This window comes from Sitophilus oryzae, unplaced genomic scaffold, assembly GCF_002938485.1.
Source record: "Sitophilus oryzae breed Bouriz unplaced genomic scaffold, Soryzae_2.0 scaffold_465_pilon_pilon, whole genome shotgun sequence".
In the NCBI taxonomy this organism is placed as follows: domain Eukaryota; kingdom Metazoa; phylum Arthropoda; class Insecta; order Coleoptera; family Curculionidae; genus Sitophilus; species Sitophilus oryzae.
In genome coordinates, this window is record NW_022147046.1 from 1,389,731 (window position 1) to 1,410,090 (window position 20,360).

The 20,360-nt window shown below is 33.6% G+C and overlaps 1 protein-coding gene across 1 annotated transcript in view; it reads right to left on the reverse strand.

Annotated features, from left to right (window-relative positions):
• Positions 1-20,360, reverse strand: part of LOC115885903 (kalirin) — a 402,576-nt gene that overhangs the window by 208,125 nt on the left and 174,091 nt on the right. Inside the window, exon 12 of the mRNA XM_030904931.1 lies at positions 1,362-1,633. Coding sequence (XP_030760791.1) covers positions 1,362-1,633 — 272 coding nt within the window. The remainder of the gene's footprint in view (positions 1-1,361; positions 1,634-20,360) is intronic.

The window sequence follows — 20,360 nt, forward strand, 5'->3', positions numbered from 1 at the left end:
TCCAAAAATAAAAAAATGAGGGTGGGCTACCCTCTCGGCTACCCTTATCACTTAAGGGTATAAGAATAGATAACAACCTATTCTTAGACGTACTGAATATACAAAAATTTTTTTATCAAAATCGGTTAAGCCGTTTCGGAGATGGTAACAAAAAATCTTAAAAAACAACCCCTGTTAAAAAATAGGGGATGATGGTAGAACGGTGAAAACTTAGGGTTGTTTGTATTTTTTAATGCCAAATAAAAAAAATAAAAATATTTTTTTTTTAAAATAAAAAAAATGGGGGTGGGCTACCCTTATCACTTAAGAGTATAAAAAATATATAACAACCTGTTTTCAGACCTACTCAATATACTTATAAAATTTCATCAAAATCGGCTAAGCCGTTTCGGAGATGGCAACTAAAAAAAATAAAAAAACAACCCCTATTAAAAATAGGGGATGATAGCAGAACGGTGAAAATTTAGGGTTGTTTGTATTTCTTAATGCCAAATAAAAAATAAAAACATTTTTTTCTTTTCAAAAACTAAAAAAATTAGGTGGGTTACCCTCTCGGCTACCCTTATCAGTTAAGGGATAAAAATAGATAACAACTTATTCTTAGACGTACTGAATATACATATAAAATTTTATCAAAATCGGTTAAGCCGTTTCGGAGATGGTAACAAAAAATTAAAAAAACAACCCCTATTAAAAAATAGGGGATGAAAGTAGAACGGTGAAAATTTAGTGTTGTTTGTATTTTTTAATGCCAAATAAAAAAAAATTAAAATATTGTTTTTTCACAAAATAAAAAAATGGGGGTGGACTACCCTTATCATTTAAGGGTATAAAAAATATATAACTACCTATTCTCAGACCTACTGAATATACATATAAAATTTCATCAAAATCGGTTAAGCCGTTTCGGAGGAGTACGGTAACCAAAACTGTAACACGGTAATTATATAAGATAATATTATATGTAAACTGGCGGAGTGCGGAGAACGGAAAGACTGATTATAGCAATAGATAAAATTTAAAACTATAATTTAAAACTATTCAAGAAAGTACACACAAAACAAGGCAACGCCGCGCGTCTATTCGTTCAATTCCGAGCAAAATAGCGAGGCTCCACGAAGTTGGGGCCTCGCTCGCCAAAGCGAGGCCCCATCGACAGGTCAGATTTTGATGCCAGACGAGACTTCTAGGGTATTAAGATATTCTTTGCCGGAGGGACCAAACTACTGGAAAGTCCGAATTAGAGAAATTCTACTGTATTATCTCTGATTGGTTTTAAAAAATATGATAACCGACATTCAAAGTAATGGTCCTTAATCTTTTACCTCACCAAAAACACACTAGGTACCAAAGTATCTCACCTTTCCACCGTGTCCAGCCCCTCGGCCGCGCTCTCCTCCTGCTGCAGCTCCTGCCTCAGCTCGTCCGCCCACCCGGCCAGCTCCTTCTCCCTCGTGTAGAAGAGGACGGCCAGGTCCAGCCTGCGCCTGCGCTGCTCGACGCGCGCCGCGAAACTGGCCACGTGCGCCTCCAGCTCCCTCGCCACGCCGTAGATGTCGTCGGGGTCGCACTCGCCGGTGTGGGCCAGCTCCTCGGCGGCCGCAAGAAGCTTGTCGGCGTTCGTGTAGGTGTTCTGCAAAGAAGAGGAAGGAAATTTTAGTTTAAGTCCATAATAATACAATTATTATATCTTAAGATTTATAAAACATTAAAGTGAACTAATACGAAGATTCGACCGCATGTTAACATATATCAAATGTCAAAATTAAGTGTTATCTTTAGTTGAAAAATGGAATTAAGCCGAGAAAATTTTCGCGCAATAATTTTTTACAATTTTCGAAGACAGTTGTCTCAAGAAGAATGCCTCGTCGAGTTGGTTTCTGATTTTGGCAATGAAGCACTACATCAGTCGACAATTTCTCGTTGGTATGGAGTATTAAAACGTAGGCGGATTAGTCTTAGCGACGATCCAAGAACAGGTCCACCATCAACGGCAGTCACCCAGGGAAACGTCGGTGCCGATCCAAGTAGTACCGTGCACTAAAACTCTGGATAAGGGAAAAACAGAAAGTCCATTAGAGAAACAGACCGAGGTACAGGCACAGCAAGGCTTTTATCCAAGGACCTAGCTCTAAAACCGCAAAAGAACTGCTAATGCTTAGCAGGAATAAAGTGCGGATTACAACAGGCCTCTTGACAGGACACATGGCTGTCAAGTGTTACCTGAACAAACTCAACCTTTATCAAGGAAGTATTTGCTGCAGACTCTGCGATGAAGATCCTGAAACAGCGGTGCACATAATATGTCATTGCGAGGTTCTGGATCGCAAGCGACACTTTTTATTTGGGAAAGCTAGGCTAGAACCGGAGGAACTATGCTCCCATCCTATCAAGGACCTGCATAAGTTAGTGCAGGGCACAGGAATAGGAGAATGGGTGCAGATATAGAAAGGGGACAAACACAATAGGCCTCACAGGTCGCAGTGTTCCCGGCAGAGGACGGCCCCTTGTTATGAAAAAAAAAGCTGATCCAAGAAGATCGACATATCACATATCGTGAAACTGGAGCATCAATGGGCTTTTCAAAAACCTTGATTAAAAAAAATTACGTGAAGATCTGTTGACGGAAAAACAGAAAGCAATTAAAGTCAATTGGTGCCAAAAAATTCTACACCGGTTTAAAACAGGAAACGAATGATTCCTGGATTTAGTCTTAAAACCTGAAAATAAACGTCAAAAACGTCAGAAAGTTATCCGTCCTCGAATTGTTTCAAAAAAATGGTGGCGATATTTATCTCAAAAGTAGGTCATATAGCAACAATTCCTCTGCAAGATCAAAGAATTGTTACTGCTGATTGGAACATATCTATTTATTTGGCGTAACTGAAGTAACTGCTGAGAATTGATTCGAAAAATCAACCCTCAACGATGAATGATCCTCCACCAGGACAATGCAAGTTCCTACACAGCTCAAATAACAATTGAATTTTTAAAACAAGAAAACATCGTGTTGTTGAACCATCCCCCATACAGTCCCGACCTAAGTCGTAAAAACTTTTTTACTATTCCAAAAATTAAGAACGCCTTGCAACGAAATGCAGTCAGCGCCTTCCAAAACGCAATTTTGAAGGTACCAACAAACAAGTGGAATATCGACTTACAGAACTGGTCCAAACGGATGCAAAAACACATTTCCCTTCGTGGAGAAGGGATTCGTGCATTCTTTATCTGGAACAAAAAATGACGCCAAGAAAATAAAGTCTTCCTACTCTGGGTTCCAACCCACCAAGGGATTGAAGACAATGAAAAAGCAAAAGATCCACCTAGAACAGAGGTGAACACTATACTAACCGTTCTGCTTCCCAAGTGGAAACCCAACTTAAACCAGAACTCAAGAACTTGGAAGACTTCATCCGTAACCGTAATGTAATTGGGACCGTTGTTGGAGGATTCCAACAGTCTCAAGATACCCCAAGATATTAGGACTTTTTTTAGGAAGATTTTTTCTTGATTTGAGTAGGAAAAATCTTCGGATTGTCACGGAGTTTTTAACAGGACACTGTCTCCTCAGAACGGGAAATGCGGATTCTGTGGGGAAAATGGGGAAACACCAGAACACTTCATCACTGAATGCGACGAGAAGACAATCATTCGTGTCATAAATTTTGGTACGACTGATATCGGATATGGAGAACTAACCTCGGTAAAACCGTCTCAGGTACTGGCTTTTACCAAAGCCCCGAGACTGTATGATGAATTATAACTCAAGAAAGGGGGACATAATATATCTATAAGGTTGCCGGTGATTAGCTTCCCCCCTCCTATATAATCTACAATCTCTGGGACACCGCCGTGTATAAAATCATTATAAAGGCTATCTATATGCACTGTGGCATCATTTTCATTCAATCACATATTGGTATTCTGACAAAACACCAATAATGGGTACAAACGAAAGCTAACAAGTACTCTCCACGTTTTTTTTTCTATGTTGTTTATAATACATAATAATAACAATTTGTTGTCTATTAAAGAGTAAAAGTAATCTAAAATAATGTTTGTTCGTTAGAAGGAAAAAAATCGATACAAGGTTCGCGGTTCCTTTTTAGCGGCCGAAGCGCATGGAAAAAATCTACCGAATCATTGACGGACAAAACAATACGCACAATCAGTTCCTTCGTATCTGTTTTTCTCTATGAGAACGCGAAGCGCGATGTTGTTGACCCTGCGGCAGATTAGCGGGTACAAAAAGCTCTAATCAGCGCCGTACCACATTAATAATTTTGTAATTGTTCTCGCCGACTGACTGACTGAAGAAAAATCGGCGTTGTTACTTGTAAAACACGCGTTTCCACGGTTTCAGTCGTTATCGCTGTATCGCGATAATAAATAGAAGGCTTGTCAAAGTTAAACATGCAACTAAATATTTGATTTATTGTTAATAGGAAAATGTACATATTTTTGCAATAATTCATTTGTTTCAATATACAGGATATCGCAAGCGAGATGGGTGTAAGAACTGAATACGATAAATAATAGGTTTGTTCCAACATAGAAATTTGTACCGTTTTAGAACGGTAATTAGGATCGCCGACATGGGATTTGTACGCATGTCTCGCCTCAGAAAGATCTGTTAAATAGCCTCTACACTATGCGGAGAACCCTTCGAACCAGGTCTATAGTGTGACCAACGGATCTGTAGCTACAGGGTATCGGCAGGGGAACGCAGTTGTAAACAAAACACGCCCAATTTCATTCATAAAATAGGCATGGGCGTACGGTGTTATATGAAAATAATGTGTATCATAAATATAATACTCAGATTAATAATTTTTTTCAAAAAACTTTATGCTGTTTGAATCGTTACTGTTGAGTTAGCAGATAAACACTAAAAGCTTTTATTAAAGCTCCCTTAAATATTTTGAATCATTTTATTATTGTGTTGTTAATATAATAGAAGAAATAATTACAGCTGGGGGTTGGAACCTTTGGTGTTACACAGCAAAATAAAACACTAAATCAGTACAATACACCAAAACACTTTTAATTTTACACAGCAGATGATCAAGACTGAGTCTTGAGGTATATTTATTTATATCTGTACTAACTATATTTTTTTCTATAATACATAATTTTAGATATAACTATTTCCAGCAAAAAAAAATCTTGAAAATAGTTAACTTTGGAAGCGCAAACAAAACATAATTTTACTCACCAGTAGATCCAATATTGCCTATTACACCAGATATGGTATCGCTCCGCCAGCAGTTTTTAAAGGTTAGGTCATTGTCTACCCATATGTTACATCCAAATAGATAATACTTGGCTATATTTTCGAATTTCGCGTATATATATTTATATCTCTCTCTGCAATATAATGGGCCGCTCCATTAATATTTATCTGTTATTTTAACATTTACGCCAAAAAAATTCATTTGATTTTAATAACCCCCTAAGCGTTTCCCTGCAAAAGGAAAATTCGATTCTTCCTGCAATTTTTGCAAAAGCTTTCTAATTGTGGGGACGAGTTTGAATTCGAGATAAAATCTATTTATCAAATTCCTGACCACTTCGAAAAAGTCGTTGAGCTTTTCGACAGCAGTCTCACGTGGTCGTTTCTTTCCAGAGAGGATATCATTTTATCGGGGTTAGTTTTCAGCCTTTTTTTTATCTTCTGTGTGAATTTTTTTATAGCCGATACGCTAACTCCGGTATAAAGAAATATCCGCTCAAGTTTACGTTTAAGCGGCAACTCAAGCGAACTCTCTGTAGCTTCTTCATCGCAAACCCTATTATGAACACAAGGAAATACACCAAATGAGATTTCATCCACGTTATTATTAACTTACCTATATAAATTAGCTATTATTTCTCTTGTCTGACTATGTAGCGTCTTACCCTTAACAAATTTATTCGTTTTAAAACACAAATATACGATCAAACTTGATATTAATAATTAAAAACTACGAACGAAAAACATTATAACAAGATAACAAAACAATAAAACACAACTTAACTATCAAATATACTAAAAATATAGGAATAAAGTTTAGGATAACCGGTATAAAATAATGAAATAAAGTAATAATGATCAAAAAAATGACACCGCCACTGGATATTTCAATAGTATTCAATATTCCTACTCTTTTCAGAAGAGACCGTGAAGTTGGGGATAAAGCAAGCGAATAGGAAAGGCGTAAAAGCCATGGCAACCGCGTGGTAACAAATCCTGTACGTAGTCTCGCCAATCATGTTCGATGAATAGGCGGCCATGCGCGGCGATGCCGGTTTGCCAATGATATCGTTGAAAAATCTTCAACTTTCATAATAAGCAGATTATACAGAATGAAAGAAATAAGTTATTAAATAAAACATATCGAACAATATGAACTACGTTAAAATTCCTTAGTAATATTCGTCAGAATATATGCTAAACAGATTATATATAATAAAAATATATTAAATTTATAGTTCATGTCTGGCAATTTTGCAATTTTATAGATAAACGTGGCAATATCGATTTTTTTTTCTCGCATTCCTTCCGCAGCTTCAGATCCGCTGGTCAAACAGTAGGTCGCATTTCGTCGCCCAACTTTGTCGCATTTCGATTTATTTCCAGTTGTCTTGATCCACTTCGGTTTGCCTCGACCTACTTTCGATTCTTAAAAGAGCTTGAAAACTACAGGTGAGGAGAATGTGGGGGATTTTTTTGGCATTTCCTGTTGCCTCGTGCAACTTTGCTTCGTTTTGTGCTATTTCCAAAACGTGGCGGTACCCGAGGCAAAGGATTTTTTTTCATAAATCTCAGTGAAATAAGTAAACCTAGATGTTTCTAAAATAGCTGTTGTTACGATGATATTTCATTAATTACATCTCGTTTTATGTTGATATATATTCCACAAAATTAATATTTTTAACAAGAACAAGCGTTTATAATATGTAGAGTAGATATTTAAGAACAAAACTTTTCACTCAATTTACAGGAATATAATTACAATATGTTTATTATTAATTTTATTATAATGAATTATGTTATTATTATTATGTTTGTTTAGGCGGCCTTCATTGATTAATATACAGTAGTATAACAGTATAACAGGAGTATTGCTTGATGAGTAATACTGGCAACAACAATATATCGATGCGAATAAAAGATACTTTTATATATAATAACATGGTTTGGTATAAATCCATTAAAAATAAGAAATAATTAGACGATTTTTTAAATAGTTTAACATCGTGGATTACAAATATAAATAAAAGTTAGTCACTGCGTATTGCCCAGAGGTTTCCAAGATTTTAAATTTTGGAAATATATATTTTTTACTATATTGTAATTAATAATGTTAGACAATGATTAAAAGTAAATATTCTTGTGTAACTTTAGACGAATAGCCAATTTAATCTACCATCGGTAACTGTTTTCTAAATGCACTGTTTTTGATTTTTTATATCAGTTTAATATAGTATATTATTTTAATTTATATAGTTTTTGTATTACATTACACTCTATAAAAAAATAATATTTATTCATGCTCCATATTTATTTATTTTTCTGAAGCCACCACAACGTTTGACCTTGATTGCTTCGTGCTATTTCACAAAATAGTACGATAAATATAAGCCCGTGTTATAAAAATTAGTTCCTACGTTTCCTGGAATTGATCGAGACGCGCCGTGATTGGTTGTTTGTTTTTTATTGTAAGTGTCTGAGTTAATCTGGGTTAACAATAAAAAAACAAACAATCAATTACGGCGCGTCTCGATCAATTTCAGGAAACGTAGGAACTAATTTTTATAACATGGTCTTATATTTGAATTTACTTCTGAAACTATTTCCAGAAATGGTTTGCAAAATGTTTCACGAAATATTTCGTAAAACATTTCGGAGATAGTGTGGAGGCTGTTTTACTATACCAAAATTAAATGCGGTTTGAAACGGGTTTTGAACAGATTTTAGCATCAATCAATTCAAACCCTAAATTTTAATCATTGATAAGCAGTATGTCTCCGGATTATCTTTACAAGAGGAAAAACTCTTTTATTATTGGTATTTTGAGAAAAATGAATTCTTCATAAAAATTTTTGCTTGTTCTAAAATGGTTAATGCCGCTTATACTTTACCAAATTTCCATACCATTTTAGGAAAAAAAACACGTAAAAATATGGTTGATTTTTTACGAAGTCCTAAAAATCAAAACACGTTTCTATGAAAATATAATTTTGCTTTCAGTCTTTGATATAATTTTAATTAACGTCACATTTTTTAAAAAATTGAAAGAAAAATGAAAACAATTAAATCAAACGTTTTGCCCTCATTATTTAAACAACCTTTTCATATCCATTAATAACTTACTGCCTTCTTCTATACACCTCTAAGCAAATAAAAAGATAGAAAAGATAAAACTCCACTACACAAAAGTATATTAATATATAACGATGAAATAAACGTAGCAGGAAATGACATTCTCTCAAAGCAAGCTGCTTTTTCTCATTGGAAAACTGTCGAGCACATAACCGAGGAAATAAAGGGTGCGGCTGACGGGGAAAACTAAGGAAAAACACGAGCGAATATAGTAATTTATATTTCGAGAAAATTCCACAGGACGGGCAATAATAACGAGTTTTCTGCAATTTCTCGCTTTAAGGTTAAAACTTTCTAACTTAAGTATGCATTAATATTGAATAAATAAACTGTATTAGACTATAGATGGGTGATTCAGTTAAATTCTATACTGTTTTTTTTAATTTTATTTTCCCAAAGATACTGTGGCCTGTAACCCATTGTGTTATGTAGTATTGAGTAATAAAAAGGATTGGGAAGAGAGAGACCATACCATCATGTGATATACTGATGATTTCAAAACCACAGCAGGGACAGGAATAGGACTATTTAGGTCGAAAACTAAATGCTCCGAACCAATGGGCACGCATACTTGCATCCTTCAGGCTTCAGGAATCAACGCTATCAAAAGATACCAGCCCGCCAAGCTATAGAAGCCAGTGAAAAATCAAACGATCTAGCTAGAAAAAGAGCGAACACTCCACTAACAGGACTAAGTGGAGAACAGTTCTGCTTCCCAAGTGGAAACCAACTTAAAGCGGAAACTCAAGAACTTGGAAGACTCCATCTGTAACCTAGAATATCAATCCCCAACGATCTAAGACACTGGAAATTTCTCAGAACTTACGATCGATAAAAGTCAAAGATTTTCGTTGATTTACGTAAAAACAATCTTCGGATTGTCACGGGGTTTTAACAGGGCATTGTCTCCTCATCGAACACCTCAGTAGAATAAAGTTTTCTTAGTGGCGAATTAAACGACGAATTCAACGGCAAATGCAGAATCGGTGGAGAAAATGGGGAAACACTAGAATACCTCATAACTGAGTGTGCCGAGACGACAACCATTCGTGCCATGAAGTGATGTCGGATATGAAAAGCTAACCTCTGCAAAACCGTCTGACACTGGATTTTGTCAAAGCCCTGTTATATTCCATGATCATCGCATAGTCCAGTGAAGTCCACACCGAGTGTGTCCAGTGAAGTCCACACCGACACAATGGTTGCCTGTTCTGTCAAATATTGAGCCCCCGGAAATACGTCGCCAAGCAGCACTAAAAAAAGAATGGGAAAAATGTTCTGCAGATCCTGACTTACCATTACACCAAGATTGCCTAGACAACCAAAGGCAAAGGCTAAAGTTTAGGAGACCTTCTTGGAAACTGGGCGAAAGACTAATGCGTGAAGATTTTTTACCTCAAACAGCCTGGCAGAATGAATGGTATACGTCAAACCCCGACTCGGCAAATTTAATTATCGATCCGTCACACAAGCCCCCGGGTTTCAACCTCCCCAGAAGAACATGGACGACCCTTAAACGTATACGTACTGGTCACGGAAGATGCCAGTATATGAAGCACAAGTGGGGAATATCAGACGATGCTAGCTGTGATTGCGGGCACCAACAACAAACAACATTTCACATTGTCACAGAATGCCCCTTGCGAAAATTTCCGGGAACAATGTCTGACATACATAAAGCTTCCGAGGAGGCAGTTGACTGGATGAAGGCACTAGACATCCACATTTAACCCACCACAGTCACTTCATCAAATTTTATTTTATTTCGTAATTTTTATATGTACATATATTTTTTATTTTTACATTGTATTGTTCTTGTTTGGACTTCATGTTTGATGACAACACGTGTGTGTGTGTGTGGTTGTGTGTATATTTTGTTATTGTTTATATTGTGAATAGTATCCTTTGCTGCCATACGAAATATATATATATATATATATATATATATATATATATATATATATATATATATATATATATATATATATATATATATATATATATATATATATATATATATATATATATATATATATATATACAATGGAAAATAAATTTCTTGCAGTTTTTAGGTATAATAAAATTATACAAGTTTCTTGCCTTGAACTGCTAATATAGAAATTAATTCCACGCTGTGCTCGTCATAATGTGGATCAACCTGCTCTCACTACCGGTTTCGGGGCCCTACCCCATCATCAGGTGAGCTTGGGTATTTCCACAAAATTATTTTCCATTGTATATTTTGGGCTAGCCGAAAAAAGCCTTTATTTACTATCGATAGCTGTGCCTCGGTGGTACGAAAGTACTACCATTGCACGCAGGCCGCTATCTCGCGATGCGGGACTTAATATCTTACTGCTACTTTACGACAAGTCCTATTTATATATTATGCGCTGTGCTCGTCGTTTTGTGGAAATACCCAAGCTCACCTTATGATGGGGTAGGGCCCCGAAACCGGTAGTGAGAGCAGGTTGATCCACATTATGACGAGCACAGCGTGGAATTAATTTCTATATTAGCAGTTCAAGGCAAGAAACTAATATATAATATATATATATATATATATATATATATATATATATATATATATATATATATATATATATATATATATATATATATATATATATATATATATATATATATATATATATATATATATATATATATATATATATATATATATATATATATATATATATATATATATATATCGCAGAGTCTGCATCAAAAGCTTCCTTGATACAGGCTTACAGGTTGAGCTTGTTCAGATGGCACCTCGCAGACATATTATCTCCTGTCAAGAGATCCTGTTTCATTCCTGCTGAACACTAGTAGTTCCTTTAAAGTTTTGAATTAGATCCTTGGATGAAGGCTTTGGTATGCCCCTGTCTGGTTTCCTTACTAGACAGTTTCCTTGATCCAGAGATTTATTGCACAATGGGCTAATACATCTGAATATTCCCAGTAGTGGCTCTGGACCATGATAAGTTTTACTCTATATTTGAGTAAAAATAAATGTGACATTGAATAAATACTTTTGATACATATACTAAAGTCTAGACACGGTACTACTGTACTACTGTCATTCTAAATATAAAAATATAAACTGAAATTAATATACATAACTATGAATTTTATAATATACAATTAACATATAATTTCAGCTTGTAATAAGGGCAGAAAATATAAACACTATTTATGATAAAAATGAATAAGTTTTACTACACCAAAACTTATTACTTGCAATTGGTAAGTAGAACACAACTACTGTACTATTATTATTAACAAAACATTTATGTGTAGGCCTTGTTTAAAGAATAATATTAAAATATAAAAATTTCTTGAATGAACTGTTTCATGTAGTTAATAGTAAAAAGAATGCATTAAGTAATTTCGAAAATACGCAGATCTCTCAAATTATACCTCGTAAACTTACGTAATCCTTGCGTAATCGTAATACAAACAATCGGTATACTGAAAAATGACTGTAAAAATAAAGCAAGTTTAAAATACAAAGAATGTCATTCAAAAATTAATACGGATAGCCGTAGGTTATTTAAAAAATATGTTCCAAATTAAACAACATGTAAATAAACCTATGCTAAATTTGATTTCAGTTAAACTTTTAGTTACGTAATCGAGGGCGCGATTTTTAAATTCATTGTTGCCAACCATGGACATATTCGGCGCCGGGGTGACTAACTGGATCAATTTAACAACTCATAACATCATTTACTCAATTCATAGCTCAATTTCGCGCTAGGGATTCAGGTGGTAGCCCTGCAGTAAAAAATGTCAAGTTGCCGCGTTTATTTCCTGTCATTGTCTTTCGTTTTGACACTTTAGTTTTGTTTTTAAAAATTACGAGTTTTTGGTTTAAATAAATAGTGTTGTAGAACTGCCTGTGCACCGCAAATTTTGCACGGTATATTTTCTGATATTACAGGATATAACCATGATTACGGCTTTACTCTACGGTTACGGCACTAAAAGTGATGCAAATACAGAAAAAATCCGATGGCTCTCAATTTTTTTTTAAATAAATAATTTTTTTTAATTTTCGGAACTTGAATAACTCGGTTATTTTGGGCTTATTTGGAAAACGGTAAAGAAAAAATATGTTTTTTTTATCGGGATCTACCAGCCCTGAAAATATTTGCACTTATTTAAGAATCACCGTGTATATTATACAGGGTAGTCCGAACTGTATTCCGGAAACTTCGGCAGCATATTCTGCAAATAAAAATAAGTAAAAAAAAGTTTGTATAAATGAATGTCCTAAAATGCTTAGTTTTGGAGATACAGGGTGTAAAAGTTTCATTTTTATTTCAATTTTTTTCCAAATAATTTCTGCAGTAACGTCAATATTAGGATGGAGAGCGGTGTCTGGGAATTTTTTGACATGAGAAATTTGATTTTGATAGCAATATGGCTCCTATTTGTAGGGGGCGCCACCTATATGTGTTTTAACTGTTTTGAAGAGTAATAACCAAAGACATTATAAAGATAGACCGAACATCTCATTCATAAATACTCGTTGGTAGTGTATCAAACATCCCAATGTGTCAAACAAGGACAGAAGAGACAGAGAAGTCTAAAATTTCCGACCCCGGCAACTAGGCGCATTTGGATTGTTCTAATGGCCAGTGGTGTATCGTTTTTTGGAACGAATTTAATTAGTACAGTAAAAGTAAAGTAATTAGTAAAATTTTTACTCCATATTAATATACTACATTAACACTTTTTCGTTAGATGAGTTTTGTTATAAGGTCTAATATAATAATATAATTTTTGTCATACGCTCCCAAAAACAGCTATTTTACGGACTCATTTCAGTCCGTAAAATGTTTCTTTTTCGGCCTAGGCCGTAAAGGTCGTCATGGCAACCTTTATGGACTAAAATGTCTAAATTCGTTATTTGGTTGTTTTATTTTGTCATTCGAAATTTGTCACAAAATCACATAAAATTATACATATATTTATAATTAAATTATTAAATACTAACAATATCAAAAGCTAAGTTATTTGTTTAAAGTAAGTACCTAGGTACCTATTTAAAAGAGGCATTTAAATTAAAATATTCTTAAATTACAGTCACAAACATTCAAACCATCGTCAATTTGGTCGAAATATTCCATGCTGAGAGCAGTGTTAAGTGTTAAAGAAGATATTTATATTGACAAATTTCCAAAACTTATTGCTTTTTTGAAGAGGAATTCGGTTGGTTACGAGCCTAAAAAGTCTAAGGTTTTGTCCATAAAAGAGATCGGTGATTTTTTGGCCACGGCTAGTGATGAAACTTATTTACTTACTAAGGTAAGTTTGCGATAATGATTTTTAAAATATATAGATGGTTTCTTATTCCATTGTATTTGATTTTTAAATTATTAAATACTAACAATATCAAAAGCTAAGTTATTTGGAAAAATAAAAATGAAATGAACAATTTTGTGCATTTTGAAAACTTGCATCTGCAATCGAAACGACTCCTCCATTGGCAGGTAAATTTACTTTCTGATGAGGTGGAGTAAATGCGAACGATGATGTACTTGGTAATACATCCGTGGAAGTGGTCGCGATTTTCTTTTCCCCCATTAGCAGTTTGCAAACTTTCTTCTTTTTCTCAATAGATTCTTCTATGTAACCTTCGGCCACTGTGGACGACCTAAATAATTATTGTTGTTTAGAACAAGATCGGAAAATATTAAAATTTTTACCTCCAACCTCCTAGGCGTTTCAGCGATGTAAAATCCACATCTGCATCTGCAGCAAGAGTAGCAGAACTACGTCGGAAACAATGACCTGTATATTCGTTTGGGTTCGACAACTTTAAAAATGCTGCTACAATCGATGGCATCTTCCCAAATGAATGAATGCCGACTCGTTGCACGGTGCATTTTCCTTTACGATAAGAGATGAAGACATAATCATGTGGTACATTTTTTGGCCTAAGACAAGCATATTTTCTATACAACTCAACTGGATTGACAACGTTCCCTTCGTTCACCACCGGAAACACTCTTTTGATATTAGTTTTTGTATCCGCAAGGGTAACTAAAAGGCAGCTGTTGTCTTTTTCTATGATGTCTTGCACTCGTAGAGAGTACAATTCTTCTCTTCTACATGCTCACAAAGGCCAATGACAAGAGCTACCTAAAAATCAAATACAATGGAATAAGAAACCATCTATATATTTTAAAAATCATTATCGCAAACTTACCTTAGTAAGTAAATAAGTTTCATCACTAGCCGTGGCCAAAAATCACCGATCTCTTTTATGGACAAAACCTTAGACTTTTTAGGCTCGTAACCAACCGAATTCCTCTTCAAAAAAAGCAATAAGTTTTGGAAATTTGTCAATATAAATATCTTCTTTAACACTTAACACTGCTCTCAGCATGGAATATTTTCGACCAAATTGACGATGGTTTGAATGTTTGTGACTGTAATTTAAGAATATTTTAATTTAAAAGCCTCTTTTTAAATAGGTACCTAGGTACTTACTTTTTCGTGGAAATAATTTAGCAATACATCTTCATTTACAACGAATACGCCATTTTGTCTTTCCATTCATTAAAAACATCATATTCTTTCTGGTAAATGGCACGAGACTTCACAGGAAGTAAATCCAACACGATTTCTTTGGCCTTATTAGCAATATGTTCGGGATTTTGGAACATTTTAAAATTGTTGATGAATTTGTGTGATTTTTGTGACAAATTTCGAATGACATGTCAAAATGCGATGAAATAAACAAACTCGTTACTAAGATATGAATTTATAAGCCAACTTTTTCAAACATTATAATTTCAAATATGGAAAATTTGCAAATATGCGTTCTAAAAAACTGTAAAAAGCGTATGACAAAAAATAGTGTATGTAACACGTACCTAAATTATGTTTTTTAGGACTCATCTACTATTTCGGACTCGGCTAACGCCTCGTCCGCAAACAGTAATGATTCGTCCTAAAAAACATCATTTTAGGTACTAGTTACATAAATAGCTATAATATCCCATTATGTTGAAACGTTAGTAGGTAGTTTTCGAAAATCGCTCCAACGTCGATATTCAATTTAAACTTTCAGTTACTTCTATATAAACACTCAGTTACTTTTGAATACTTACAGAGTGACTCAGGCTTCCGAAACAGTTCTATATTAGGTTTGTGGTTAGTAACTTTTATTTCAATTTTTTTTTTTAGAATATGGAGGCAATGGTAAAGCACGTTTTAGACATTTTTGTAATCATAGGTGGCCGGAACATATTTTCAAACTAAAGTTGTAGATTTGTCATTAAATTTCCATTCCAGAAATACATAGGGTTGCTACCTGTCCATTTTTGAAAAGGACAGTCTTTTTTTGGAATAACTTGTCCTTTTGACTTTTTTTGACTTAAAAAAGTCATTTTTATTTACGTATTTTCCCTGAGAGAAGAAGAGAACTTAGAACTTCCCGTTTAATCTCTGAGAAAATTACCTACAGCAAACAGAAATATTCTTTTGAATGAATATTACGTTTATTTACAAATCCATTACTTAGGTAGCTTAATCAGACAATCAAATTTTAGTTATACGTCCCAATCTTCATGAACTGTATTAAGCATATGAATTGCGGTTTGAATCACCCTGTATATTGACAAAAATATTTTGAAAATGTGCGTTACAATGGCCCCGATCTTGTGCCGAAAATGTGCGTTACAATGGCCCCATCAAACCAAATGCAACGTTTATATTCAAATTTGTTATGATCTACAACAGTTAAGTAGTAATTGAGACAAATTATAATTCAATTACCGGCTACTACGTTCTTGTTTTAATAGATCAAAATTCAACAAATATAATTAGAAATTATTTTAATTTTGCGAGGCTCCCTTGTGTGACGCCTATGTACTTTTACGGCGGAAACAATACCTATCTGTGAAAAGACAAATTCGGGTAATTTGAGCTTATTTTTTCACACATTTGACACTGTCCTACCATATTGAACATTCGCAGATTCAAAAGTACGTTAAACAAAAACAAAAACTACTGAACACCACTGAAAAGTTCACTTCGGCCTTGATTCCGACTTCAAACACACCGTACGCTAAACGTAGTACGCTATAACGGACCAAGGGCCGTCGCGAGGGGTGGTGGGACGGACGGCTCATTTCATTCTGGAAGACTAGCAGCGACGTTGCCAATAGTTCTAGACGTTTCAGCACATTAAACAGTAATCATGTCCTTTAATAGTAATGCATATATCCTCTGGTTAATAACATATTATTACGCATGCTTCTTTAAAAATAAACTATTAATTTAATTAAGAAATTGAGATTTATTGATATCCGGTGAAGGTTTTAAAGTCACCTTTTCTGCAAATCAAACTTAAGTAGATAGGCGCAAATTTGAGATGTGGCAATGTCGCCTTCTCTATTTCAGTTGGTTTTTACAGTACGTAGTCAACCTCCGATTGTTTGATCGGGTTAAAATGCACAATGTGATATCTGTTCTTACTAAATCTATGGTAATAACTTTTCGTTTGTACCTGTATAAAACTACTGAGTGAAAAAAAATACGTTTCCGTGATTTTTTACGTAAAAAATGTCTCTTGGTAAAAGCAATCGCTATGAGCAACCGTTGTCAAGATATTTAGAATGGAAGTAGTCAATACATGTCATTACTGACAAAAAATAAAAATTAAGTTATTAATTGAAATGATAAATTTGGGAATTTTTAACTTTTTTAATTTAATAATAAATTTTTCTTCGAGAAAATGATGATGAAACAGTTTCTGTTAAACTTTTGCCACAAAAACATTTCAATCAATGATATCAGTCTAATAATTATTTAGTCAGTATGTTTAATTTATGTCAATGATGACAGGTATTGATAATTTCCATTCCAAATATCTCGATAACCATTACTCGTAGCGATTTTTACCGAGAGACCTTTTTTACGTAAAAAACGTCGTAAATGTATATCTTTTACTCAGTAGTTTTATACAGGTACGGACGAAAAGTTATTACACTTTAAACCAGTTAAAAATATGTAGGTAGTGTCCACTACAAGTAGGAGTCACATTGACATCAAAATCAAATTTGTCATGTCAAAAAACTCCATACACTAATTTTCATACTAATATTGACGTTACTGCAGAAATTATTTGAAAAAAATCGAAATAAAAATGAAACTTCTACACCCTGTATCTTAGAAACTAAGCATTTTAGGACATACATTTATAACGAACTTTTTTGCTTATTTTTATCTGCAGAATATGCTGCCGAAATATAGTTTCCGGAATACAGTTCGGACCACCCTGTATTGTAGATACGTTAAAGACAAATTAACAGCAAAAATTCAATGTTTTCTAAATTACCAAGTATAAAAATCCTATTTCAAGTCTAATAAAATTGTATGTATGTATTTGATCATGCGATTATTTTTGAAAATAAAATATTTTCCAAAGAACCTAATTTGGGATATTTTCCCGATTTAGAAATTGCCAGATTTCAAAAAACGAACTTTCAACGCAAACGAGAAAAAGACTAATGGGATAAAGCTTGATTAATACCCGTTTTACGTCAACTTCAAACAGAAGTTTGTTTTAATACGACCCCTTTCGCTCTTTAATCATCCGAATTACGTAGGGGATTAAATGATTTCGAGTAACTTAGTAACCCCATCTCCTACACGACTAATCAATCAATTTGGGTCTAGTAAAATATCCCTATGATGTAAATATACATTAAAATGGGGGGTTTTTAATTGCAGGATAAAAAGTAAGCAGTAATTAGGTAAATGATCCTCTGGTGATATAATATTTGTTGTAATAATGAGTCAATGCCATTTAAAAAAAAATATGCTTGTAAGTATTAAACGTTTTTGCTTTTTCCTTTAAACCCTAAAATACAGGGTGATCAGAATTGTATTCTTTTATTATTTATTATTTAATTTAATTATTAAGTTAATCTTAGCTTTATCCCATTAGTCTTTTCCTCGTTTGCGTTGAAAGTTTGTTTTTTGAAATCTGGCAATTTCTAAATCGGAAAAATACCCCAAACTGGGTTCTTTGGAAAACATTTTATTTTTAGAAATAATAACGCATGATCAAATACATACATTCATAATTCTGTCGGACTTGGAGTAGGATTTTTATACTTGGTAATTTAGAAAACATTGAATTTTTGCTGTTAATTTGTCTTTAACGTATCTACAATACAGGGTGGTCCGAATTGTATTCCGGAAATTTCGTTATAAATGTATGTCCTAAAATGTTTAGTTTCTGAGATACAGGGTGTAGAAGTTTCTTTTTTATTTCGATTTTTTCCAAATAATAGTCAATATATAATAATTTTTAATTGGTTTGAAGAGTACCTAATAACTTTTCGTCCGTACCTGTATGAAACTATTGAGTAAAAAATAATACATTTACAACGTTTTTTGCTTAAAAAAGATCTCTGGGTAAAAATTATTACTCTTCAAAATTTAAGTTAAAACACATGTAGGTGGCGCCCCCTACAAATAGGAGTCATATTTACATCAAAATCAAATTTCTCATGTCAAAAAACTCCCAGACACCAATTTTCATCCAAATATTGACGTTACTGCAAAATTTATTTGGAAAAAATCGAAATAAAAATGAAACTTCTACACCCTGTATCTCCAAAACTAAGAATGTTAGAACATACATTTATACGAACTTTTTTACTTATTTTTATCTGCAGAATATGCAGCCGAAGTTTCCGGAATATAGTTCGGACTACCCTGTATAATATACACGGTGAATCTTAAATAAGTCCAAATATTTTCAGGGCTGGTAGATTCCAATAAAAGAAACATATTTTCTCGTTACCGTTTTCCAAAATAACCGAATTATTCAAGTTCAAATTAAAAAAATGATTTATTTATTTATATATATATATATATATATATATATATTAATAAATTATTTATTTTAAAATTTGAGGGCCGCCGGATTTTTTTCTGTATTTGCATCACTTTTAGTGCCGTAACCATAGAGTAAAACCGTAATCATGGTAATATCCTGTAATATTACAGATTGAACATATACCGCGCAAAAATTTGCGGAGAACAGGCAGTTCTAAAAAGTTTTCTAAAATATACAGAAAAATTTAAGAAATGCACGATTTTCAACATCTTTATTTTGCCAAAAAAAAAACTCATGGATGTGTTTCTTGGGTCGAAAACACCATCCCTAAAGCTTCTCTGTTTAGAAAAATCTTCAAAATGTGATTCGAAAAATAAATAATTTTTGTATTCGCATATGTATATTTTTTACTGGCAAATATTTAATTAGGTTTGTTTACATGCTGTTTAATTTGTAACAGATCCTTTAAATGACCTACAGTTATCCGTATTAATTGCTGAAAAATTTTACAGAGAATTTAAATGTATAATAAAAAATTGGGGTACCCCTTTAAAATAAGAAAGTTGCTGTCAACTTCCGGTATTTCCGGAAGTGCTGTCATATTGAAAATATTTTTAATCGATAGATCTCGTTGTAAAACAATGATGTGCAAAAAATCTCCTATCTAGATATTGTGGTTCTCTAGAAACTTCTAATGCGTTTCTTTATTCAATATTAATGCATACTTAAGTTAGAACGTTTTAATCTTAAAGCGAAAAGTTGCAGAAAACTCGTTATTATTACCCGTCCTGTGGAATTTTCTCGAAATATAAATTACTATATTCGCTCGTGTTTTTCCTTAGTTTTCCCCGTCAGCCGCACCCTTTATTTCCTCGGTTATGTGCTCGACAGTTTTCCAATGAGAAAAAGCAGCTTGCTTTGAGAGAATGTCATTTCCTGCTACGTTTATTTCATCGTTATATATTAATATACTTTTGTGTAGAGGAGTTTTATCTTTTCTCTATCTTTTTCTTTACTTAGGGATGTATCAAAGAGACAGTTAGTATAAGAAGTTATTAATGGATGTGAAAATGTTGTTTAATGGATGGCAAAACGTTTTAATTTTTTTCAATTATTTTGTCA